The following is a 27938-nucleotide window of genomic DNA, read 5'->3' on the forward strand; positions in this document are numbered from 1 at the left end:
ATGAAGAAAATGTGTCGGATGATGGCACCATGACTGCTGATACTGTTCCTCCGAATGTGTATTCCAACATAGAGGATTAATAAGACCCCACTTCGTGTAGAATCGGAAAGACAAGTGTCATCTAAGCCTCATGAAATTTTGTCTGGATCAAGATCCAGCTTGTCGACAAAAATGGTCGCTGCAAACAACGACTGTGTAGCTGAGCATGGTTTGTATGGTACACATTTAGATATAAGCGACAAGCTTAGGACAAAAATTTGGGAAGGGAAAGATGTCAGTCTAGCAGAACTTTTAATGCCTAAGTATGAGTTTCAGTCAGCTAAATCTAACATCACAATCAATCTCATTAAAAACAAGGATCAAAGACTATACAAACAACTCTCAATTGCGGAATTCATCACTGCTTTTGGGAAACATAAAAGAGTTAAGTGCCAAAACTGAATATACACTTTCCAAAGCAGCCAATCAGATTGCAGCAACATAATTTTAGACTTGTGTATGGTGAATATGTAATATGTGAGATAATACTTCTTTAATTTCCAGCATAAACTTGGCTCATACCATAAGCCCCAATTTATGTTGGAAAGAAAACTAGGAGGCTGGATGAATTGTACAACATTTTTAAATTAATTTAAACTTAACATTCAAAGAACACACACATATATTTAGAACATATTAAAGTATAACAAACAATATACAAATTTACTCTGGCATCAGTAGGGGCAGACTCAGACTGTTATTTTTCTTAAATAAATGGTAACCAGTTCAAAGCAGCAGTCCAGTTGCAAAAGCAGTTGCTGAAGAACGGTTCAGTTCAATTGTTCCAGTAAACTCGGTGCAACCAGAGTGTCTTGAGACCAGTCTGTAGCCTAGAACTGGTTTCTTACAGCCTTCCACAGCTGCTACACTGAGTTGAGATCCACTGTAAGTAAGACTGGTCTCATTAAAAAGAGATTAAATACACATGGTCTGTATGTGAACAGTGAACCATGCTTTTTCACGACATAATCTTTAAATGTTTCAATAAGAATGATAAATATAGAACAGTTTAAAAGAATGTGGTGGAGGAGATCTTGGTTTAAAACATATTGTAGTAGTTGGGGCTATAGGGAACGTGGATATCGACCTGGATAGCTCAGTGATAGAGCTCCTGACTAGAGTTACAGGGGTCCCTGGTTCGATTCCCAGTCCAGCCATATGTTTTCAATATTCCTCCTTTCCTATTACAATATGAATCTGGTGCTGGTCCCCTCCATCTGTCACACATGAGTCTTTACTTGGGGCTTTTGGCATCATGGACACAGCATGAAGTTTTTGACAGTTAATTTTCGCCAAAATCATATGTTTTATAGTTCTTTTTGAAAGATTTCAGGCAGGGAGGTGGTCGTCATAATTACAAATTTATAATTTTTCTACTCCAGAATAAAACCCAATTAAATAAATATATGAGACTCCTCGACAAATTTGTGTATGGATTATATGCTACTCAGGTGACCGTTAAGGCCTATTGGCCTCTAGTTCCTAATTGAGATTGTCAATCGAAACATAATTCACAAATTTTTCTCTAAACCTTTGTACTTCATTAAACAACAATCAAATTTTTGGTGCTGGTAGGGGACATGTATTTCATATGCAGTACTCTTAGAATGCTTGTTTTATATGCTGATATGAGGCTTTGATATTGAATAGAACTAAGATTTGTTTAGTATGCAATGAGTAATTAGGGTCTTCTGTTTTCAATGATAGACCTAACTTACTGGTAGTATGAAAATGCTGTGTTGCCCTTTGTAAGTTTTTTTTATTCTTTTTATAGATTTTGTAGAAATAAAAAGCATGTAAATTTAAGTTCACTGAGTATGGACTAAGTGGTTGGTCACGTGATCAAATCCTGTGAAGCCCGAAAGGCCTCTCAGAAGATTTTATTTGATATTTATGACACGATATATGGCAGCATTGATGTATGCCAATTTTTGATCTGATAATAAAGTTTTAATTACTTTTCTTAAAAGCTTTAGAACTTGACAGCTTCACATTAAAGGGACTTTGACACGATTTGACTTAAAATTTTCAAGTTTTTCAATGTTTATACTGATATATACAGAAGTTTATAATGCTATGTAAAAATTTTAAAGTCAAATATCAAGTTTTAAGCAAGATTTAGGCAATATTGTCATTTTTTACATATGTGTTGTATATGTGTAAGTTTCAATCTAATGTATCTTTCTTTTGTTGATAATGGTATTTATGAAAATACTGAATTAGTTTGAATTGTTTTTTACATGTCATTTCGTCTAAGAAATGGTAATTCTCTACATTACGTTTTTTGTAAACAACTATAAGACTCAAGCTTTGTTTACATAACAATCAATTCTTACCTCTGTATCTCGCTTGTAACTTGACTTTAACATTCAATATTTTGGTCAATCATTTAAAATGCACCAGTAAACCATATTAGACATAAAAAATAAAAATAAATCTTTTGATCTCAAATCATGTCCAAGTCCCTTTAAAAACATACAAAAGGCAACAGCTGGTGTTCAATACAAATATGTAGTCACTGTGCTATGTATATGCTATGTATGACGTTTCAATTTCGGCCCAAATAAGATATATGCACTTAAGTTTTTAGCTCACCTGAGCTGAAAGCTCAAGTGAGCTTTTCTGATCACATTTTGTCTGTTTTCCGTCTGTCTGTCCGTAAACTTTTCACATATTCAACATCTTCTCAAGAACTACTGGGCCAATTTCAACCAAACCTGGCACAAATCATCCTTAGGCAAAGGGGTTTCAAAATTGTGAAAATTAAGGGCCACAATAGTGGGTCAAGGGGAGATAATTAAAAATTAATGAAAAGTTTTGAGAAATTTTCAAAAATCTTCTTCTCAAGAACCATTAAGCCAGGAAAGCTGAAACTTGTGTGGAAGTAGTCTTAGGTAGTGTAGATTCAAAGTTGTGAAAATCATGAATCCCGGGGGTAGGGTTGGGCCACATTGGGGGGGGTGTTAAAGTTTTACATAGGAATATATAGAGTAAATCTTTTGTAAATCTTTTAGAAATCTTCTAAAGGGGAGGGGGGTGGATTTTATTTATACAGGATTTATATGTATTATTGTACATTGTCCAGATAGTTTGTATTGTGACTCCATTTAGCTGATTTTATCATACCTATTGTTCCTCAGGTGAGCGATGTGGCCCATTGGCCTCTTGTTTAAAAATTGATATTGATAGATATTGCATTTTCATCTAACCATTTTTGTTATGTCTGACCTATTGAAATTAAGCCTTGTGCCTTTCTGCAACAATTGCTTGAAATGGAATTTTAGAGTCAAATTTGAACAGCCTATTTGAGTTGGACAGTGTTTGAGTTTTAGTTGCTGCACTTGACCTGTACCATAAAAATATGATTTTATTTTAAGAGTATGCGGTAATGATTGAAAATGGCACATTCAGTTGGGAAAAAAGCTGTGAGTCTTCAATTACATTAAAGAGGTATGTATTATGTGACTTTCACATGTATTCATTAACAGTATTTACTAGTGTTGTTACGATAGTCGCCAACTATCGAAAAATCGTCGCTGAAGGCAGCAGGTCGGTGACAATAGATTGTAAGTTTATATCATCAATAGTCACTAAAATTCAGTCACGTGATAGATAACCTTTTTTTGCGTTAATGATTAAAGTATTAATATTATACAGTGACCAAACTAGGGGGCGACTTGCTATGTGATCAGTAACTTTGCCAGAATTTCCTCTGAAAGAAAAGTTGAAGTTGCCCTGTATTCTGAGTTTACAATAGTGTTAATCAAACCCAAAGGCATATAATGATAATTATCAAATTGATAAGATGCTTTCACAAGCTCAGTTTACCCCTGTTGTGAATAGTAACTTGCGACTGTCTTATCTTCATGGGTTATAAAAACGGGTGATACTGTGCATTGAAAATTACAACCGATGTTTATTACTTTTCATGCTGATATTACAATTATAGTTTGAAACTTGTAATTAGTTAATAATACTGCCAAATTATTGCTAACATAATCATAAAACCATTTGTTTACAGCTGTCTTCAAAATTAAACAGATCAGCTACATAATGGTTGTAATTCGGTCAAAGGGTTGCACTTATACCTCCAAAATACACGGAAGAACATGGACTGATTTTATTTGTCATTTGATTCACAGAATTACTAAACATTTAATGTATAAAATGTATGAATGTATGAGATCAATTAAATTTAGCAAATTGGATAAGTTTTTACAAATTTTAAAAGTTGTTTTATTTTTATTGACATGCTTCTTTTCCAATTTATATTAAAATTTCGCCTTAGGTTGGTCCCAAAGTATAATATTTAATTCATTTGAAGATAAGTTCATTAAAAAAAACTATTGATATATGAATTATAAATTTTTAAAAAGTATTGTTTTTGATGCTGGTATCTTTCAATCAGGATGAAAAAAAAAATCTTTGTTGGAATTTGAAATTTTACATAATCGATTTTTATAATCGATTGTGAGCTGCCGATTCAATTTGATTATCGATAGTAAAATTGGTCCAATTTTACAACACTAGTATTTTCATCTACTCAGTAATTTCTCTTGTATTTCTTAAGAAAACTGATCATAATTCATAGCTGCACAGTTTAGAAAGTGACATACATTCATTTCTAACCAGTTTATTGATTAGTCGAAATGTTATCAATCTAAGACAAATTAAGGAATACACGAAATAATTATGATGATATAAGAGTCTGATTCTCGTAAAAAGCCTCAATCAAAACTGTGCGTGCATGTTTAGTGACCGTGCTTGTGCTACGGTCGATATTAAGTCAAGAAAATAGTATTGAAGTGATTGCAATCGCATCGTAAGACAAATGAACATTTGACATGCCAATTGTAGGTGTTTTGTACGGTTTAATTTGGAGACTGGTTGGATTAAACAAGTTTAAGGTCCTTCACTACATCGAGACTTATACTTTTTAAGACACTACATCACAAGATGGCCATTTAAATGTTTTGTTAAACTGTTTGTATCAATCGATTTAGATGTGTATCGTCATAACTCCGTGGTTAAGGTTTCATGCTTGTGAACCGCAGGTCATGAGTTCGGCTGGGGCTTTTGTTCATGTTTACTGAATGACATTTTTGAAAATATCATTTATATCTAAAATTGCTCATTTTTTCGCCAATTTGACATATATACTGCGGTTTCATCAATATTAGTTTAATACCAATTTTCGTGGATTTCGTTGTTTAGTTGATCCACGAAATTAAATGTTCATTGAAGTGCAATTTTTATTAACATTTTGTATTGATAGGGTCATTGACCACGAATTGACGTATCCTTGAAACTGTGATTTTCACTTTATCCACGAAAATTGATGCCCTTGAATATTAAAGAAACCACAGTACTTCTGGTCCATCATGCTTTCTATCATAATCAAGTAATTTTCTGCTGATTTGAGAAACTATTGCAAGGTGTAGTGAGGCACCATAAGGACGTTGTTTACTCAGGGTTTGAGTTCTCAAATTCGGATTGTTAATTATAATTAAGTTCAATATCATAAATAAAATTTGTTGTAAACACTAAAAGTATTTATGAAATGAATTATTTTTGACATACCATTTGATATTTTTACTATATTACATTGTATAATTAGGCTCAAACAAAATTGGACTTTTTGCAAAACAGAGGAAATTCTGACTGTAATTTTCAGATTTTGTTTTTCACTGAAATATTGTTGGTAGTACTGTAATATTCAAAGTTAAGATTTTATTTGTAAGTCAACATAATTTTGCATATTTTCTGTTGGTTTTATCTCACATTTTCATTCGAATGGCAGACAGTACAAAAGTATTGAAAAATGCTTAAAAACAATAGAAAACACCATATTAGTATTATCATCATTCAGTTTTTAGCTCACCTGAGCTGAAAGTTCAAGTGAGCTATTCTGATCAAATTGTGTCTGTCGTCCGTCTGTCTGTCTGTAAACTTTTCATATTTTCAACATCTTCTCAAGAACCTCTGGGCCAATTTCAACCAAACTTGGCACAAAGCATCCTTAGCCTAAGGGGATTTAAAGTTGTGAAAAATATGGACCACACCCTTTTGCAAAGGGAGATAATTAGGAAATAATGAAAATTTTCGAGAAATTTCCAAAAATCTTCTACTCATGAACCATAAGACCAGGAAAGCTGAAAATTGTGTGGAAGTATCCTCAGGTAGTGTAGATTAAAAGTTGTGAAAATCATGACCCCTGGGGGTAGGGTGGGGCCACCATGGGGGGGGGGTCGAAGTTTAACATATGAATATATAGAGTAAATCTTTAAAAATCTTCTTCTCAGAAACTAATCAGCCAGGAAAGTTGAAACTTGTGTTGAAGCATCCTCAGGTAGTGTAAATTCAAACTTCTGAATACCATGATCCCCAGGGGTAGTGTGGGGCAACAGTGGGGGGGGGGGGGGGGTCAAAGTTTAACAAAGGGATATATTGAGTAAATCTTTAAAAATCTTCTTCTCGGAAACTAATCAGCCAGATGATTCTTTATAATTGTTAAGGCTTTGGCTCCAGGACAATTCTTCAGCCTCACAAGAAGGTTCAGAGTTTGAGGTAGGTTTATATTCCATATATAAACTATTGTAAAGGATCTTTTTATGCCCCCTTCGAAGAATTTAGGGCATATTGCTTTGCTGCTGTCTGTCGGTCGATAGGTCTACCAATAGTTTCCATTCATTTTCTTTGCAGAGGATGAACATATTGGAATGAAATTTGATATACTGGATTATCAGAATAATATCTAGGTCAAGTTCAATAATGGGTATGATCGAGCAATTTTGGACGTAGAAAAATTCCAGTTATCTGGGGTTCCGCTCATTTTCTTCGCAGAGGATGAACATATTGAATTGAAATTTGGTATACAGGTTTATCATGATAATATCTAGGTCAAGTTTGATAATGGGTATGATCGAGCAATTTTCGACAAAGTTATGGCTCTTAGAAAAATTCCAGTTATTTAGTTTCTGCTCATTTTCTTCGCAGAGGATGAACATATTGGAATGAAATTCGATATACTGGTTTATCATGATAATATCTAGGTCAGTTTGATAATGGGTATGATCGAGCAATTTTCGACCGAGTTAAGGCCCTTTGACGTAGAAAAATTCCAGTTATTTGCAGTTTCCCCTCTCATTTTCTTTGTGGATGTTTCCAAGGGAGGGGGCATAAGTGTTTCACAAACATCTCTTGTTAAGAACTGCAATACTCAGCATATGATATGACTATAAAATCATCCTGATAGAAAAGGGACTAATAATTATAAACATAAGAATATCCAGGGGAAAAATGGATTTTATTTATACAGGATCTACATGTATTATTGTACATTGTCCAGATAGTTTGTATTATGACTCCATTAAGCTGATTTTATCATACCTATTGATCCTCAGGTGAGCGATGTGGCCCATTGGCCTCTTGTTTGTTAAATTGAAACAAAAAAGGATAAGAATTTGAAAACTGATAGAGGAAATTTGGACTGAAATATTTATAAAAATTGTGAATGAAAACTTAATGCTTTGTGTCTGTTTATTGTCACTGCCATTCATAAACTATATTTCATTTTGAAAAGAGTTTAGCGATTTTTATTATTTTCACAATTAAGAAAACCTCAATCATAGTGTAAAATTTTTAGGGATTTTTCTTAATTTTTCAAAAAATATTCAATGGAAACATTGACCTACTTTTTTGAAAGTGAAAAATAGCACTATCATGATTTTGAGTTCCCTGTCATATGTACAAACTGGAGTTAAACAGGGAATAGTAACCTAGTCTCGGGAGGCATGAATATACAGTACAGCTCACGAGTATCCCGACACCCACCGTGTAAAAAACACGGTGGAAAACGGTCTGTGTCGCACCGTGCACACGGTGTGACACCGTGTATGTGTATTGGAAAATTCAAGAAAAAGCACCGTGTCGCACCGTGGCCGCCCGTGTAACTCCGTGGCCACTGTGTTACTCCGTGGATATCGTTACCTGAGACGTTGATAGAAATAGCGTATGTTTAGAAATAAAGAATTTATGGCTAAACAGTGTTTGAAACATATATATCCTTTTCATATTTAAAAAAAAAAGAATGTCCACTTAAGTTGCACTGACCCAGAAAATTATCGAGGCTGTCAACGTGAAGTTAATTTTTTGTGATCTGAAAACTTGACGTAAATGAGTACCTTTTAATTCATTTGTTCTTAAATGATTTGAAATAAATTCACCAAAAATATTTAATAATCAATTAATATATAATCAAAATTCAAATCAATTTAATTCAACTTGTTTTTTTTCTAAACACACGTGATGTTGTAACTGACGATCCTATTAAAATGTCGGGAGCTAAAACGTCTTATTTCTGTTATCTGTGAACACTTTCTGATTTATTAATTAATTTACAGCCTTACCTTATAGCAATTAAAAATGAGAAATGAAAACATTTAAGATCATGTTTTTCTAAAAACATGTGCTGTTGATGTGCTGTAGTAAATAACAACCCCATATTACCGGTGACTGAATAATTTTGACTTCAGCTATTTATGTAGCAATAAATAAACAAAAAATCACTTTTATATTATAGATTATAGATAAATACATGTACAAACTCTTGTTAAATTATATTCAATCATTGTACATGTATTAAAATATACCCGCATTTCATGAAATAATTTTCAACTTTATTTCCGTATAGCTCGTAATGGCCTCGTGATTTCGCATGAAAAAATCACTCGTGCGATGTACGGAAGCTGATCAGATACACAGCATTGTCTTTCATCTTGGGTTCTATACACAACAGGTGTAATTGTCTGTCTTGTTAGGTGTCATTGGAATTTACAACTAACTGTGTGTATATTTTGACGTCTGAACAGGTGTACTCGAGATGCCGTTATTCACACCTTTCCGCGAACACCTGTTTGGTAACTCATATCACAACCCGTCGTGTGTATGGTCTGAATATATCTTACTTCTACTTTGTTAGTTCAATGATTTTTCCTAATCTCTAACAAACAAAAAAATTGTATGTAGATTGTACACAAACAACTACATGTAAGACTATGGGCGCGTGGATCCGGGGAACAATTCAGCAACTCTATAAATGCGGGAATTTCACAAAGTATTAACTTGCGATAAGAAATTATTTACCGGGTACACATACATGTATGTACAAAAAACCCTGATTGATTAAAAAGATGAATGAGATAATACCGGCAACGTTTTGCAAACATTTAGAATAAACACAACTTTATTGATGTGAAATAGCGTCGAAATTTTAACGAAAAATCTTACTACATCGTGAACTTTACAAACTTTTAGTCATTGTGTTGAAATCGTTATTAAAACCATGGATCTTAAATAAATGAATTAAATTCATACAAATAGAGCTCATATAATTCTAAAATGATTGCACAAAAGTACATAGAGAGAGAGAGAGAGATTTTACAACGTAATATTCCAACCCTCATGCATGCAGTATAAGAATGAAGAAACTAAAGATTTCAAACACTTAATACTTCATTGTTAAACATTTTTCTATTTTGCGGACTTAAAAAAACAATAGAACGACATTTTTTCCAAATCATGGAGGGAGCACGTGGTCTATCTCGCGGGCTGATTTGATTGACAGGGATAGCACGTGGACCCTGACTGCATATATTCTATCGCAATTTTAGGGAAAAGGGTTCAATAAAATGGAAACTATAAATCTAACTAATTACACTGAATTACAAGTAAAATGTACTTAAATTAAACTCATACTGGTATTCTCTCTCTCTCTCTCTCTCTCTCTCTCTCTCTCTCTCTCTCTCTTATATGACGATCATTAAACAATCAAACAGTAATCATTGCAATACTGAATAGTTTCTTGGAACACAAATAATTTCTAAACTCAAGTTGCTATAAAGATGAAATAAAATATTATCAAGTACCGATCCACGGATTCTTAGCGCTGTGAATATGTATCGTGCCGTACTACATGTAAAAGTACATCACACATATATGTATAATAGAAAGAAAATTTGAAAATATATTAGATATAAAGCTGTATAATTATATTATTTAGAGAAAGTACATTTGTTTTCAACAACCCGTTAGATTTGTTATCGTTGAATAGAGTATAAGTGAGAAAAGATCACAGTTATGGTTCTATGCACTATTGAAACTGCCAAACTACAGTAACTACGATTACTACAACGTTTAAAAACAGACTGAAACAAAAACTTATGGAACCGTTTATTTGAATTTTAAAAAGGAAAAGAAAGTGTTAGTGTTTTAATTGATCAAACCTTTATGTGGGCGATATCGATTTTTAATATTAACAAAAATCAACCGTGTCAATCGCATGCGTCTGAAAATTGCGTGCATAAAAATTTTATTTATTTCTATTTCTTTGTCTTTTTCTTTGATTCTCTTACGTACATCAATAAATATTTTATTCTTTATAAGTTTTATTCCTAAATCCTCCTAAATACCGCGTGTTACACCGTGTTATCGTCCGTGTTGCACCGTGTCGCACCGTGTTTTTTCTCGTTCTGTGGCCGTAACAGAGAACAATAGATCAAAGGTACCGACACTTCCATGCTCAGCGTGGACTTTCAAACACGGTGGTCGGTGTTTTTGTCGGGATACTCGTGAGCTGTACTGTACCATAGCACATGCAACTTTGTGTCTTTGTTGTTGATTGAGTCTAAAGACACCCCCGACACCCCCCCAAACGAAGTTTGGAGGGTATATAGGAATCAGCTTTTCCGTCCGACCGTCCGTCCGTCCATCCATCAATTCATCTGTCCGTCTGTCTATGCAAAATTCGTGTCCGGTCCATATTTTTCTTGAAATATTGGCAATAAAAAATAAAGGGGGGGTTTAAAAAGCATTTTGACAAAGTAAAATGTGACTCTGTAAGTGTAACCATACAACGTGCATTACAAAAAATATCGACAGTCTTACTCCCACTGTGTCTAGAATCATGGCCTGAAAAAAAAATAAGGTAAATTATAATACATTACTCCCACTCTGGATGTAATATTGGCAGAAAAAAATGCATATTTATTTATAACAAGACCTAACGGTATTTGATACTGAAAAGAGTTGCAAGTTGGGAATTATATTCATAGTTGTTTATTAATAAATCATAAGCAACGAAGGAAAATTAATCGATAATTGACCAGTGATTATCCCTCATAAGGCCAATTAATAAGTGACAGAATTAAGGGAGATAATTCTCACTAATTATAAGTAGTTGGTTCTTTCCATTGCGGCAGGTTTACAGAATAGACAAGATCCGGATTGCACAACATTTTTAAAACATAAAATGATATGAAAATGTCAAGGGACTGAATTATTTCACCGGATTGGACAACATGCCAGAATGCACAACATCCGGATTCAACAATTTTAAGTTTTACTGTATCTAAACAATTAAATAATATCTGAAAATGTACGTAAGATCTTGTTAAGTTGTTGACCACCCAGCCTTAAAAGATCTGTATTATTAGATGTTCATAAACATGTCAGATGTATTTTTTATTATACAGAATCAATATATGTATCCCTGAAGGCAGCCTAGCTGCAGTTGTGGGACCTGTTGGCTCTGGTAAATCTTCATTCCTGTCAGCATTATTAGGAGAAATGGAAAAAATTCATGGAAAAGTTGCTGTCAAGGTTTGTTGAATATGATTAAATGGAGGAATATGGAGAAATGTCCTTTGACTAATATACCATTATTAGTCAAAGTGACTCAGGTAACCTATTGTTATATGTTTTTGTTTGTTGTCGGTCGTTGTTCGTTAGTTGAAAACATTTAAACATTTTTAGCTTCGTCTCTGGAACCACCCGATCAATTTCAACCAAATTTGGCATACCGGTATAGACTTTATGGGTGAAGGGGAGTAAAAATTGTGAAATTCATTGCCCCTGCCCTTATGGGGCCTGATAGGTGGGTCTAAAACCATCAAAATTAATGCAATCTTTAAAAAATCTTTTTTTTTACTCCTAAACATCAAGCAGTCAAACTGCTGGCATGATTGTAATACTGTAAAATTAAAAATTAATTATCCGCGTTAAATAGCTTGAAGAACATCTCACGAATTTTAAAATCTCGCTTTTATTTTTAGGACAAATATAAACTACATGAAATTATAATAAAAATTCAGCATTTGTGATTTTATATTCTTGCGATTTGATGGAAAACTGTTCAAAACTGTTGAATCGCATAATTAATTACTCGCGTAAAATAAGGAATCTATAGTAAGCATTGAACTCTTAACAAAAATTGTGAAATTTATGGTTCCAGGATCAGGGGTTATGGCGCTGCGTTGGGGATCTAATAATTATTAGCTCACCTGAGCTGAAAGCTCAAGTGAGCTTTTCTGATCACTTTTTGTCCGGCTCTGTCTGTCCGTCCGTCCGTCCGTCTGCAGGGTTTGACATTAAGTTTTTTATTTACTAGACCATGCAGTCGGGCTACCTCAGCAATTTTTCACTTTACCTGACTCTTTTACTACTAGCCCTGACCAATTTAGACAAAAATAAACTAAAAGTAATGACAAAGATAAAATATTAAATACCTGTTTCTGTTTAATTGTTTTGGTTTATGTTTACCAATAATGAATCATTCGAACACTATAATTTAAGATTTAATTTGTTCAAACTGTACTTATAATGATACAAGTATTCAATGGTTGACCAGGGACCAACAAAACTTTAGTGAGACTTCCTTAAAAGAGAAATATGGAGAAGTTTGAGAAATCGGGGAGACTTTCATTACTTGATAATGGCATAACAATAATGATGAGATACACAGATTTAACCTTTAATATTTTAAATTAGATTAGAAACAAGTCTTCATGATTAAAAAATAAAATAAATTCAAAAAATAAAAAATAAACTATCAAGTTTGTTAAATTTAATTTAATGATGTATTCATACATTTTATAGATCAAATGTTTTGTAAATGTGTTGACTAAAATGACAAATTATATCAGTCTCTGTTTTGTAGTGTATTTTGGTGTCATTAGTCCAACCCAACCATTATGTTGAGGATTTTGATTTTTTTTTTTTTTAAAGATATAACTGTAAACAAAGGGTTTATGATTATTTTAGCATAAATTTGGCAGTCTTATTAGCTAATTACAAGTTACCAACAAATTCACTGTTTTATCAACACTAGCCTTAAACATCGTTTTGTACAGCATGTGGTTGCATCACCCGTATTTATAACCCCTAAAGATAAGACAGACTCGATTAATTAATAACAAGAGGCTGAGTTTGTGAAGACATCTTTAGAATTGATAATTATCATTTTATTGCCCATGGGGTTAATTTACACGATTATGAACTCTGTGTACAAGGCGACTTGAAACTTTTGGTTCGGAGATATAATTTTGACAAAGTTACCAATCAAAATGTGAGACTCAGTATTTCCCCCACTTCATCCTCTAGGTTAGTCCTTGGGTTGTACTTAAATGACAGTTTGTAGAATGTATGCCTGTTAGGAAAAGAGCTTTTACTTCTATTAATATTAATATTACAGAAAATTATGTGCACACTCTTTTTCACAGGACCAGTCAGGCTAGTACACAGTCATTTTAACCCGACCGGACCTATCGTTTACTAGACAAAGTCGGTCGGATGTGCCTTAGTGTCAAACCCTGGTCTGTCTGTAAACTTTCTAAATTTTCAGCTTCTTCCCCAGAATCGAATTTCAACCACACTTGGCACAAAGCATCATTGAGTAAAGGGGTTCAATTTTGTTAAAATGAAGGGCCACGCTCTTTTTCTAGGGGAGATAAATAGGATTTATTGAATATTTGTTGATATTTTTCAAAAATCTTTTTCTCAAAAACCATTTTGCCAGAAAAGCTGAAACTTGTGTGGAAGCATCCTCAGATAGTGTAGATTCACGTTTGTTCAAATCATGGTCCCCAAGGTGGGGCCACAATGGGAGGTCAAGGTTTTCCATAGAATATATAGAGTAAATCTTTAAAAATCTTCTCAGAAACCAATCAGCCAGGAAAGCTGAAACTTGTGTGGAAGCATTCACATGTAGTGTAGATTTAAAGTTGTGAAAATCATGACCCCCAGGGGAAGGGCGGGGCCACAATGGGGGGGTCGAACTTTTAAATAGGAATATATAGTGTACATAATGTAAATCTTTAAAAATCTTTTTCTCAAAAATCATTTGGCCAGAAAAGCTGTAACTTGTGTGAAAGCATCCTCAGATAGTGTAGATTTTTCACTAATAATCATGGTCCCAGGGGGTAAGGTGTGGCCACAATGTTTTACATAAGAATATATAGTGTAAATCTTTAAAAATATTCTTCTCAGAAACTAATCAGTCAGGAAAGCTGAAATGTGTGTGGAAGCAGTACAACTTTGTAAAAAAAAAAATCATGACCCCCAGGGGAAGGGTGGGGCTACAATGGGGGGGGGGGGTTTGAACTTTTACAAAGGAATATATAATGTAAATCTTTTAAAATCTTCTTATCAGAAACTAATCAGCCAGGAAAGCTGAAACTTGTGTGGAAGCATCCTCAGGTTGGGTAGATTCAAGTTTGTCCAAATCATTATTCACAAGGGTAGGATAAGGTCACAAAGTTGGGGGGGGGGGCAAAAATTTTCATAGGAATATAAACTTTTTAGAATAAAAACCACTTGAAAAGCTTTAACTTAACTCAAAGCAACCTCAAATAATGTAGATTTAAACTCTTTCAAATCAAAATCACGAGGAGTAGGGTGTGGCCACAATTTTGGGGATCCAATTTTGCAAAGGAAAATATTATAATTATTTACAAAAACTGAAATGTTATGATATTTTGTTTTAAGCCACATAGAAAAATTGATTTTTAGATTCTTCTCCCCACCCGTACCTCCGAAAATGGCCCGCCCCAATGCAATGCAAAAAATTGGGCTCAGTATACAAAAAATTCAAAACATTGTAATGGCTGACTAAACGTGTTATCATATTAGGATACAATTGTTTTTATGCATTAACAGTTAAATTGAAATAAAATGGAATTAAAAGATTACTACAAGTGGGATTTTGTACTCATATTAGCATTAAATTAACAATTTAAAATTATAGAGCTGTTGTTATTTCTAAAGCATGAACCGTGAAAAAGGTTCTTTAAAAAAAAAAGTACTGTAAAGTTTCGTGTATAATACTCACTCATGTATATTACACACACCCCAACATTGACCAAAAAATGGCAAAAAAACAGCAGGTTCTATGTAAAACACACACCCAAAAAATGGTGAAATTAACGGCCGCCGTTTCCCCCCAAAACTATCGATGTTTCATAATAATTTTATAATCCATGCACAATTCCTTTAATTTTGTGATTGGAACATAGCACATAGCACAGACGATGAAAATTGACGGCTGCCTTTTTTCTCAATAACTATCATTGTTTAATGATAATTTTATAACCCAAGTGCAATTACTGTTACAGTAATTTCGTGATTGGAACTTGGCCCAAGCGGTATTAGAGTCAAATTTCTTATAATTTTACTGAAAAAGGATAGCATGATTTACATGGGCAGTATCAAATATCATTTGACACTTTGTAAAGTTTCTTATACAACATCGGAGAAGTTTAAGTTCATCATACGTAGAGAAGAACGGCAACCGAGCTTAGTGCTTAAAAGTAATAATGTTTGCAGATATAAACCAAAAGAAATGATTTAATTGATTAATTATTGTCGAACTCTTTGATTGTTGTTAAAAAAAAACATTGTGAAGAAACGTATATATGTCGTATATCATCATTATCAAGTTGTACAAATGTTTGATGTATTTTTAGCTCAACTAAACCGAAGGTTCAAGTGAGCTTTTCTGATCACCTGTGGTCCGTCGTCCGTCTGTAAACTTTTAACATTTTCGACTTCTTCTCAAGAACCACTGGGCCAAATTTAACCAAATTTGGTACAAAGCATCCTTATGGATAGGGGATTATGAATTGTGAAAATAGAGGACACAGCCCTTTTCAAAAGGGAGATAATTGCTAAACAGTGAGTATAGGGTGCTTGTTTTTAAAAATCTTCTTCTCAAGAACCACTGCACCAGAAATGCTAATTTTTACATAAAAGCTTGTATATATAGTGAAGATTCTAAATTGTATAAATCGTGACCCTCAGACCAAAACTGGGGCCCCAGGCGGGGTTCAACGTTAACATAGAAATACATAGGAAAAATGTTTTAAAAATCTTCTTCTCAAGAACCACTGCACCAGAAATGCCAATTTTTACATAAAAGCTTGTATATATATATATAGTGAAGATTCTAAATTGTAAAAATCGTGCCCCCCTCGGACCAAAACTGGGGCCCCAGGCGGGGTTCAAATTTTAACATAGAAATACATAGTAAAAATGTTTACATGACTTTTGTTCCATTTATTCAACTAAATTGTGCACGTAAAAACCCAACTGTGTCTCCCTGATTTTTGTCAACTGGTTGTTTAATCAAGAAATGACGGATGAGTACGATAAGGTGTAAAAATTCACTAAATATTATTGTAGTTTATTGCTTACATTTTATTTGAATACCCTGCCCGATAAAAATGAAAAGTAATATGTAAATTTATTTGTTATCGGGCACGGTCTCCAAAATAAATGTAAGCGATACTTCTTAATCCCCTAGAATATTTAGTGATTTCACAGTAATTGTTAATCTCTATTGTCAGTGACACTGCTCATGGCACTGGGCACTCATAAGTGTTAGTTAGGGTAAACAAAACCACTTTGACTTCTTCACATCAAAGGGATGACACTGATAACTTAATTTTTTGATTAGCCCTAAGTGACAACTTTACCTTAGGCAATTCATAGAGAGAGAGAGAGAGAGAGTTAGCTTTGAGACTTCGGACTGAAAGGATATAGGGCAAAGCTAGGAAATCATGTAGAGTGTTAGGAGACAAATTTCTAATTCATCTGTTTAGGCCCCTTCCTCTAAATTACAGTTAGGAACAAGACTTGCTCATTAATGTTGTTACCTGAGTGTGTAGATTGGATTATTTAACATTCAATCTTTAATAAACATTTCTCATATCCTGCCATTTGGACTTTGTGTATTCTTAATTTACTTATTCCCCTTGAGCTTAATTCCCCAAATGAATGTGCACCATTGCCTAGTTATGTACCAGACATCCGGGCGTGGTCACATAGACGTGTAGATTCAAGTTTGTTCAAATCATAGTCCCCAGGGGTAGGATGGGGCCACAATGAAGGGGGGAGGTGTCAAACTTGCAGTACCGATCAGACCCAACCTAACACCAAAGTAAACCACAACTAAACCCCGGGTTTACTTTGGGGGTTTACTTGGGGTTTACTCTGGGTTTACTTAAAAATTGCTTTTGAGGTCAGCTGTATGCACTGAAATGTGAAGTAGACACATCTTTTATCTTACCATCCTACTGCCTGTCTGGGTCTACTCTTGGTTTACTTTGGGTTTATTATGGGTTTACTCTGGGTCCACTTTAGTCAACCCAGAAAGTAAACCCAGGGTTCAGTTGGGTTTACTTTCTTTTAGGTTGAGTCTGATCAGTACTGTATATACAGGAAGATGAATAGAAAATCTTTTAAAATCCTCTGGAAATCATTTCAGCAAAAAAGCTGAAACTTATGTGAAAGCATAAGTTGTGCAAATTAAAGTTTCATCAAACCATGATTTCCTTGAGAAAAGTGGGGCCACAAAAGGGTATATTTAAATCACTTCTAATGCAAAGGAATAGCAAAAAATCACAAATACTTAAACAACAAAGGGGCTTGGTATTTACCATAAAGATATGTGCAAGATCTACTGTACTTATTTGTCAACAAATTTGTAATGCTGATTTGATCAGCTTTTGTTGCTCAGGTGAGCGATGTTGCCCATAGGCCTCTTGTTATATGCTACATTCAAACACTGCCACCGTCTATCAGAACTCTCAGTACTTTGATTTTACATTCTACCATAGTAGTCTAGACGATAAGTAATAACTCAGCTGCAGTGAACATTCCTCCACTGTTCAAAAGGATAGCTATTTTTTAATAAAATGACGCATGTCATGGTGAGAATCTCTTTTTATTATACCCCCGCAAACGAAGTTTAGGGGGGTATATTGGTTTCACCCTGTCCGTCTGTAGACACAACTTTGTCCCCCCTATAGAATTTGTTATTACTGCATGGAACAGTTTGAAAATTTGTACATATGTTGAACACCATCTGAAGATAAGCACCTGCATAAGATCAGACAAGATTTAATGATTTTATGACAGTTTTCATTTTCCTTATTCTATATATTGGTACACTAATGTTGAAAAGTAAGGGAGGTAATCCTTACAGATTTTATTGAGTAATTAATAGTATTAAAACACCCTAAAATATATTTATTGTCCATCGCCGCAATGTGGAGCGGAGACATAGAAATGCTGGGCGTCCGTGTGTCCGTCCGTCACACTTTTTTGTAAAATTTTGACAGATTTTCATTAAATTTATACCAAATGTTTATACCACTATTACCTTGGTCAAGTTCAAAAATCAGCATTGGTCGATACTTTTTGTTGGAGTTATGGGACTTTGACCACAATGATGACTCCGTTTTATCAAAAATTGACCTTGTTAGCGCTCTCATGCCTACAAATTTTGACGAATTCTCATTAAATTTATACCAAATGTTTATACCACTAATACTTTGGTCAAGTTCGAAAATCAGCATTGGTTGATACTTTTTGTTGGAGTTATGGGACTTTGACCACAATGATGACTCCGTTTTATCAAAAAATTGACCTTGTTAGCGCTCTCATGCCTACAAATTTTGACGGATTTACATGAAATTTATACCAAATATTTATACCACTAATACCTTGGTCAAGTTCCTAAATCAGCCTTGGTCGATACTAGTATACTGCTTGACTGGCGGGGGACCCAGGAATTCTATTCTTGTATAAATACATCCAGATGGAGTTTTTTTTGTCTTTATGTCTTAATTAATGAAAAATATTATTTTTTTATAAGTTTTCTATCAACTGACAATGCAAAGTTTTTGTTTGTCAATGATAAATTCTTTGGAGCTAATAAGAACATCAAAGGCAAGTGTGGCTGAATTAATCTGTCCCAAGGGAACCATTACCTGAGCCACGGTTCAGATGGAGCATGTGTTTAGGGGAAATTGATAATATGTAAAATGGGTGATGGTTTTGGGGCTATTTTAAAACTGTTTCATGTAAACCAATGTTTCTATCATTATAAGGAAATAAATAATATCATTATTAAACTATTTTTAGAGGTTGTTTAAATTTATTTGTCAAGTAAATTAATGAAGTGACCCTATTGGGCATTAATTTAAATGAAATTCAAAATTACTGATATGATTGTAGTGTTTTGGCAATTTTAAAATTGTTTGTAATATTAAATTTTCTTTTTTACATATTTTTACATAGTATGGTAATTATGGTAATGTTTTTGGAGTTTATTAAATTTAACAATCTCATCAAAGAAAATCATAGTCCTATGGGATCAATTTTCTGATATGGAGTTCCCTTGTGCCATAGGAGAAAGTGAGGAAAATTTGAAACAACTAATTGCATCTGTCAAGACTCTTATTAGAAAGATATTGAAAGTTTTATCAACTGAAGAGCATATTGCTTGGCTACCGGTATTTCCATTTACTGCAAAGGGAGGGGTTATTGTCATTTTCTTGGTTGTTCTTTAAATCAATTAAATTTTTAAAAAATATATCATCAGATACATACATTATTTTGTAAATGTATTACTGTTATAGATATGTATTTACAGTGAAATTCTGACAATTTTGATTTTAATTTTTCTTTGTTAACTAATTTTTTATTTTTTTTTAAATTCTAGATTTTTTTTTTTTGTATGTGTTCCAAACCTTTATTATTCAATTCAATTATTTGTCCCATTTGAAATTAGCCTTGCGGGGGTATTAGTCCCATTAGGACAGTTCTAGTTTAAAATTCTTGCAGATTGTACGTTACTTATTTCATCCTATACTACATTTTTTTCGTTTTTAGGTATTTAAAATTGATATATTCAAATTGTCTTGTGTTATTATTTCTTGTGAAATATTGATAATGCTAGCTCCAATTGCCAATCTGTGTCAGAGCATGAAATATTACTTTGTCAGGGAATGACAGTTTGATATGTATGATTCTTAGAACTGTGTTATTATTTTGACAGGGCTCTCTGGCATATGTTCCCCAGCAAGCATGGATTCAAAATTTAACTCTCAGAGAAAATATTCTTTTTGGAAAAAACTTTTCTGAGCAAGAATATTCCAAAGTATTACAAAGTTGTGCATTGCAGTCCGACTTAGAAGTTTTGCCAGCTGGAGACCTGACTGAAATTGGTGAAAAGGTAAGCAAAAAAAGTATATTTACATGTCAAATTAGGATCCTTCCACCTTTCAGGTGAAAGACCTATTGTATTACTTTTGTTTTGTTAAGGCGTTGAGCTAATGCTCGGCAGTCTTCTAGCGATTGTCTGGATTGGCAATCGTCCAGAATTTTCTTCTGCACCAGCTTCTAAATGCGCATAAGAAATGAGTTTCTTAAAGTGTGAAAAGTATTACAAGATTTTTATCCCAATAATCAACTAAATTGTGTACAAAAACCCAACTTTGTCTCTCTGTTTATTGACAACTCATTGTATAAGAATTAATTTGATTAATCAAGAAATGGCGGATGAATACAATAAGGTGTAAAAATTTAAATATGATTTTAGTTTATCGCTTACATTTTAAACTAGAGACCGTGCCAGATGGAAATTAAATTTAATATGTAAATGTATTTGTTATCAGGCATGGTCTCCAAAATAAATGTAAGCGATTAAGGTATCAAGTAATTTTGTTGTAATAATTAAACATTATAATGCAGCTGGTTTGGTCGAGCATTATAGATAGCATGTGGTGTGGATTTGATTTTAAACAACCATACCGGATATTGAACTAGATTAAATATGTTTTATTATTATAATTAGGGACACACTGTTTTTGTGTTGTATCCTCGTATTTAGATAATGAATCTGTAAAAATTGTTCATTATGTAAAGGGTGTAAAGAAAGTTTGTTCTGTTTGAAAATTGACAAAAATTAAATTGATAAAAGCATTTTTTTTTTAATATTTCTGTTTCAAATTCACACTGGTTATATACTAGAGGATTTTCTCTCAACATATCAGCAGTTATCCTCCCCTATGTGCACTCTCTGGTGGTGTCATAGAGTGATGTAAACAGTTATGTCTATTACGTCATCAAACAAAATGACGAGTTCGGTGAAAAAACAGATGTCTTGCACAAGTGTCAATACTGTCAATGAATGAGCCCAGGTGGCTTTATTAGATGCAGGATTAAGTGTGAAAGATGTGGCTAAACAACTGTGTAAAAGTGAGCGATGGGTAACAAAGTGGAGACGCAGGCAAGAGCAAAATAAACAGCTCACCGACCAACCGAGATCGGGCCAACCGTCGAAAATAGTAGGCAAAGTAAAAAAAGAAATTAAAGAACATACCGTATTTTTCGGGGCATAGGCCGGTATTTTTTTTCTCCGATGAGCGAGCCCCGGCCTATCCCCCGGGATCGGCTATTCTTAGTCTCAAAGTTAAAAAAATTTAACAGTAAAATATAAAATCCACTGTTTTTATCCATTGTACTGTTGTAGCAGTTTATTATGAGGGTTGGCTTTTTTTCATCCGTTTGAACTATTGTTCGATAGTTGTCCCGTTGATAATTTTTGTAATGACATCGTGAGTAATAAAATGCACAGTACTGTACGAGGTATTTCTTTACAATCAAAAGAATTTTTTTCCCACCTTTGTGTATGAACCCTGGAAACTATTATTGCGTAGTAAAAAAGAAAATGAAACCGGGTAGAATGTAATATGACGGAATTTTTGTGAATTCTTCATGTCTGTGTTCATGAGGGTTGGCTTTTTTTCATCCGTTTGAACTATTGTTCGATAGTTGTCCCGTTGATAATTTTTGTAATGACATCGTGAGTAATAAAATGCACAGTACTGTACGAGGTATTTCTTTACAATCAAAAGAATTTTTTTCCCACCTTTGTGTATGAACCCTGGAAACTATTATTGCGTAGTAAAAAAGAAAATGAAACCGGGTAGAATGTAATATGACGGAATTTTTGTGAATTCTTCATGTCTGTGTTCGTGGGAATCACTGGTCTTGGGTGGAGAATAAATCAAATGCTTTGTGTTTTTACAATTAATTTTCTGTTGGATGAAATAACGGTATTCTGGTGTCGTGTGTATATACAAAGGTGTGAAACCCGTGACTAAAACACAGCCTGGGGGCACGTAGCCTAGTGTACACCTTTACACTTCATTGCATTAACTGTGTTTTTAACATTACAACTTCTCTGCATAACGGCAGTCACTATTTAATTAATCAATGGAAAGAACACAAATTAAATATTTTATGTTTGGTATTTCGTTTTCTCATTCATAGCGATTACGGGGGATAACTCTATTTGAATATGAAACCACGTGTTGAGCTAATGGACGCCATACCCCGTATTTACAAGTAGCTTTCAAAGTATAACTTGATTAAATGAGATTTAGCAATAAGGTATTAATAAAATATAAATGGTTTGGTAAAATATTATACTTAGTTCTACCAGACAAAACCACGGAGGTTGGTGTTGCAATTAAATTTACAATATGTAAAATTACGATACATATAACGATACACCGACGAAAACGGAAGAGACCAAACAGCCACAAAACACAGATTGATTTTTAAAAATTGCTTAAAATATATATGTTAAGCAAATTTAATAACTTTAATTACTCTTTTGACTTTCTACATCAATATTCTGAAAGTATATACTTAATACGATGACTTCCTTAATAAGCGGTCATACTTTCACTATAGTAATCATCGATTGAAAATCGGCTTATCCCCCAATTCGGCTAGTCTAAGGATTTTTCTTGAATTTTTGTCTAAAAATTAGCAATTCGGCCTATGCCCCACATCCACATGTGCCCCGAAAAATACGGTAAATATTAAATACAAAAGAGGAAAATCAACAAGAAAATGCAGCAAGGAACTCAAGAATTCGGGCTTTTATCTGTTTCATGTTCCGAACCGACAAGACGATGTTTTTTTGGGGTCCCAGTCGGATGAGGTACCCGACGTCAGCTGCGTCAAGTCAAGCGCCAAAGTCATGATCTGGGGTGCAATGGAAGTGAATGGTTTGTCAAAGCTACACATTGTTCCATCCGGCAAAACTATAAATGCAAAATATTATGTGGATAAAATTCTTCAAAGAGAACTTAAACCTGCACAGAATCGACAAAACAACACTGGCAGAATTGATGAACGATAGTTGGTTCAATATCCAGGACATGCTACACTTGTTAAAGATGGTGAGACACCTCTTACTGCCCTAGTAACACAGAATTGGTGTAAAGATAATTTACCAAACTTTATTTCGAAAGAAGAATGGCTGGGCAATTCCCAGATCTAAATTGCATAGAAAATCTCTGGAGTATTCTGGACAGTGAGGCCTACAAGGATCTGCGCCCAACATCCATGGACCAATTACGCCACCGTCTTCAACAAGCATGGAGAGAGATAACTCAGAAATATTTGATTTCTTTAATTCATTCAATGCCAAACAGAATTAAAAATGTACTAAAAAGCAAAGGTGGTCTATCTGGTTATTAAAAATTTAAAAGATTACACACGAGTTGTTTTTTAATGAATCTTGGCTAAAGTAAATCATGGAACGAACTTTCTTAACATCCTTTATAAGTTACTAATAGAGAGAAATCAAACAAACATTAGGGTACTTGACTTGAAAAGTACTTTTAAAATAAGTATATGTACCGTAATATACATGTATTCAGTCAAATAATTAATATGGTTTTACTATTTTATTGTTTTTTGCATCCATAATTATTACAAAAGTCATGAACTGCACATCGTTATATGATTCATGAGGATGATTTGAGGAAAAAGGAACGAAACATTTATTGACTTAGACGTTTGATTTCAGACACCATACATGAATTCATTTTAAGCTAATTTAAATGATGACTTAATGGAAACTTAAGCTTGACAAGTAATTGTTATGACACTGTATGATATATAGAAATGAAGTTGTTTGATACATTGCTGAAACCCCGAGATATAATACCAAAAGGAAAGGTTCAGAGTGAAAGAGGATCAATGTGATCAGAATGAAAATCCAGAAATAATACAATGTTCACTATAACCCTATTTGTTTATAACATTAAAACTTATTACCAAAGTATGGTACATGTTCAATTAGATTGAAATGAAAGAGTATGGTACATGTATATATTAAAGAAAGAGACTTTTGGTGACCATCTTTTATTTCTATCCTAAGAATTTGGTGAATTTAACTTTTACCATATGTCATGTAGAATTAGATCAAATATAAAAGCTATGTATACTAGCCTGTCTAGATCATGCAATGCAAGCAATTTTTTACCAAGACAAAATGTCAATGGAGATCAGTTGTTTTACAACCTTCCTCATAGGGAAAAATCCAATGATAAGGATTATAAATGTAAAAATACATTTGTAATAGAATATTGCAATGGAAGAAATATAATTGAATGGTAAATTGACAATATACAGTTAAGTTAAGTTTTTGAATAGAGTATTGAATATACGATATGAAACATATGAGATAGTGTTTCATTATATATTTATTTCTCAAGAATAAAAAGATATAGTCTAGGAAAGAAACATTTTATATAGAAAAACATCTACAAATCTACAAATAATATATATACAAGCTTATCAACACATACTGGAATAAAAGAAGAACCTGCTGGATTGAAGCATCCACGTGGTAGAAGCTACCCGATGTGTATGACATCGCCACAACGATAGTTGTTGAACCCAGCAGGGCATGTGACAAAGGTTGGAAGATCTACGAGGTAGAACTTCGTCAGTACGAGAATACTGAGACGGACTGAATTTGTATAAGCAATTGAAATGATACAAGTAATGATATTGCAATTAGCAAATGAATACTTAATGGGGAAAAATATGAAATATTAGGGCCAAAACTCAGGAATGAAGCATGAGTGACTGAGAAGCAATTATCTACCAAGACAAATTGTCAATGGAGATCAGTTGTTTTACACCCTTCCTCTTTAGGGAAAAATCCAATGTTGAGGATTATAAATGTAAAAATACATTTGTAATAGAATATTGCAATGGAAGAGATATAATTGAATGGTAAATTGACAATATACAGTTAAGTTATTAGTCCCCTACCGGTTTCACCGGAGGGGACTATAGCTTTCCTCTGCGTCCGTCAGTCTGTCCGTCTGTCTGTCTGTCCGTCCGTAAACTTTTCACATTTTCAACATTTTCTCAAGAACTACTGGGCCAATTTCAACCAAACTTGGCACAAATCATCCTTAGGCAAAGGGGATTCAAAGTTGTGAAAATTAAGGGCCACACCCGTTTTCAAGGGGAGATAATTAGAAATTAATGAAAAATTTCGAGAAATTTTCAAAAATCTTCTTCTCAAGAACCAGAAAGCCAGGAAAGCTGAAACTTGTGTGGAAGCATCCTCAGGTAGTGTAGATTCAAAGTTGTGAAATTCATGACCCCCGGGGGTAGGGTGAGGCCACAATGGGGGGGTCGAAGTTTTACATAGGAATATATAGAGTAAATCTTTAAAAATCTTCTTCTCAGAAACTAAACAGCCAGGAAAGCTGAAACTTGTGTGGAAGCATCCTCAGGTAGTGTAGATTCAAAGTTGTGAAATTCATGACCCCCAGGGGTAGGGTGGGGCCACAATGGGGGGTTGAAGTTTTACATAGGAATATAGAGTAAATCTTTAAAAATCTTCTTCTCAGAAACTGAACAGCCAGGAAAGCTGAAACTTGTGTGGAAGCATCCTCAGGTAGTGTAGATTCAAAGTTGTGAAAATCATGACCCCCGGGGGTAGGGTGGGGCCACAATGGGGGGTCGAAGTTTTACATAGGAAAATATAGAGTAAATCTTTAAAAATCTTCTTCTCAGAAACTAATCAGCCAGGAAAGCTGAAACTTGTGTGGAAGCATTCTCAGGTAGTGTAGATTCAAAGTTGTGAAAATCATGACCCCCGGGGGTAGGGTGGGGCCACAATGGGGGGTCGAAGTTTTACATAGGAAAATATAGAGTAAATCTTTAAAAATCTTCTTCTCAGAAACTAATCAGCCAGGAAAGCTGAAACTTGTGTGGAAGCATTCTCAGGTAGTGTAGATTCAAAGTTGTGAAAACCATGACCCCTGGGGGTAGGGTGGGGCCACAATGGGGGGTCGAAGTTTTACATAGGAAAATATAGAGTACATCTTTAAAAATATTCTTCTCAGAAACTAATCAGCCAGGAAAGCTGAAACTTGTGTGGAAGCATCCTCAGGTAGTGTAGATTCAAAGTTGTGAAAATCATGACCCCCGGGGGTAGGGTGGGGCCACAATGGGGGGTCGAAGTTTTACATAGGAAAATATAGAGTACATCTTTAAAAATCTTCTTCTCAGAAACTAATCAGCCAGGAAAGCTGAAACTTGTGTGGAAGCATTCTCAGGTAGTGTAGATTCAAAGTTGTGAAAATCATGACCCCTGGGGGTAGGGTGGGGCCACAATGGGGGGTCGAAGTTTTACATAGGAAAATATAGAGTACATCTTTAAAAATATTCTTCTCAGAAACTAATCAGCCAGGAAAGCTGAAACTTGTGTGGAAGCATTCTCAGGTAGTGTAGATTCAAAGTTGTGAAAATCATGATCCCTGGGGGTAGGGTGAGGCCACATTGGGGGGGGGGGATGTTAAAATTTTACATAGAAATATATAGAGTAAATCTTTAAAAATCTTCTTCTCAGAAACTAATCAGCCAGGAAAACTGAAACTTTTGTGGATGCATCCTCAGGCAGTGTAGATTCAAAGTTGTGAAAATCATGATCCCTGGGGGTAGGGTGAGGCCACATTGGGAGGGGGGGGGTTAAAGTTTTACATAGGAATATATAGAGTAAATCTTTAAAAATCTTCTTCTCAGAAACTAATCAGCAAGATGATTCTTTATAATTGTTAAGACTTTGGGTCCAGGACAATTCTTCGGCCTCACAAGAAGGTTCAGAGTTTGATGTAGCTAAATATCCCATATATATAAACAATTGTAAAGGATCTTTTTGAGAACTGCAATACTCAACATGTGATATGACTATAAAATTGTAGCAGGCAGCTATTTTTTCATTAGAATCTTTTTGTATTACTGTATTGAGTTATTGCCCTTGATTTATTGATTCTTGATTATTATACCCCCCGCAAACAAAGTTTGGGGGGGTATATAGGAATCACCTTGTCCGTCTGTCCGTCCGTCTGTCCATCCGTCTGTCTGTGCAATCGTGTCCGGTCCATATCTTTCTTATGGAGAAACATTAGAAGTTCTTACTTCACACAAAGATTGTTTATGACCTAAAGGTGTGTCATGACCTTGACCCAAGGTCATTCGGGCAAGGTCAAGGTCACTGGCAGAAAAAATACAAAATTCGTGTCCCGTCCATATCTTTCTTATGGAGAATTATTGGAAGTTCTTACTTCACACAAAGATTGCTTATGAGCTAAGGGTGTGTCATGACCTTGACCCAAGGTCATTCGGGCAAGGTCAAGGTCACTGGCAGAAAAAATGCAAAATTTGTGTCCCGTCCATATCTTTGTTATGGAGAAACATTGGAAGTTCTTAATTCACACAAAGATAGCTTATGACCTAAGGGTATGTCATGACCTTGACCCGAGGTCATTTGGGCAAGGGCAAGGTCGTTAGGAAAAATAGTGCAAAATTTGTGTCCGGTCATTATCTTTCTTATGGAGAAGCATTGAATGTTCTAACTTCACACAAATATTGCTTAGGACCAAAGGGTGCGTCAT

The 27938-nt window shown here is 34.3% G+C and overlaps 1 protein-coding gene across 6 annotated transcripts in view; it reads left to right on the forward strand.

Annotated features, from left to right (window-relative positions):
- LOC128168234 (multidrug resistance-associated protein 1-like) overlaps positions 1-27938 on the forward strand; it is a 404229-nt gene that overhangs the window by 231016 nt on the left and 145275 nt on the right. For all 6 annotated transcript variants that reach the window (XM_052834423.1, XM_052834426.1, XM_052834422.1 and 3 more), the window contains 3 exons: positions 3417-3489; positions 11571-11697; positions 20213-20389. In XM_052834423.1, coding sequence (XP_052690383.1) covers positions 3417-3489; positions 11571-11697; positions 20213-20389 — 377 coding nt within the window. The remainder of the gene's footprint in view (positions 1-3416; positions 3490-11570; positions 11698-20212; positions 20390-27938) is intronic.

Source organism: Crassostrea angulata, chromosome 10 (assembly GCF_025612915.1).
Source record: "Crassostrea angulata isolate pt1a10 chromosome 10, ASM2561291v2, whole genome shotgun sequence".
In the NCBI taxonomy this organism is placed as follows: domain Eukaryota; kingdom Metazoa; phylum Mollusca; class Bivalvia; order Ostreida; family Ostreidae; genus Magallana; species Magallana angulata.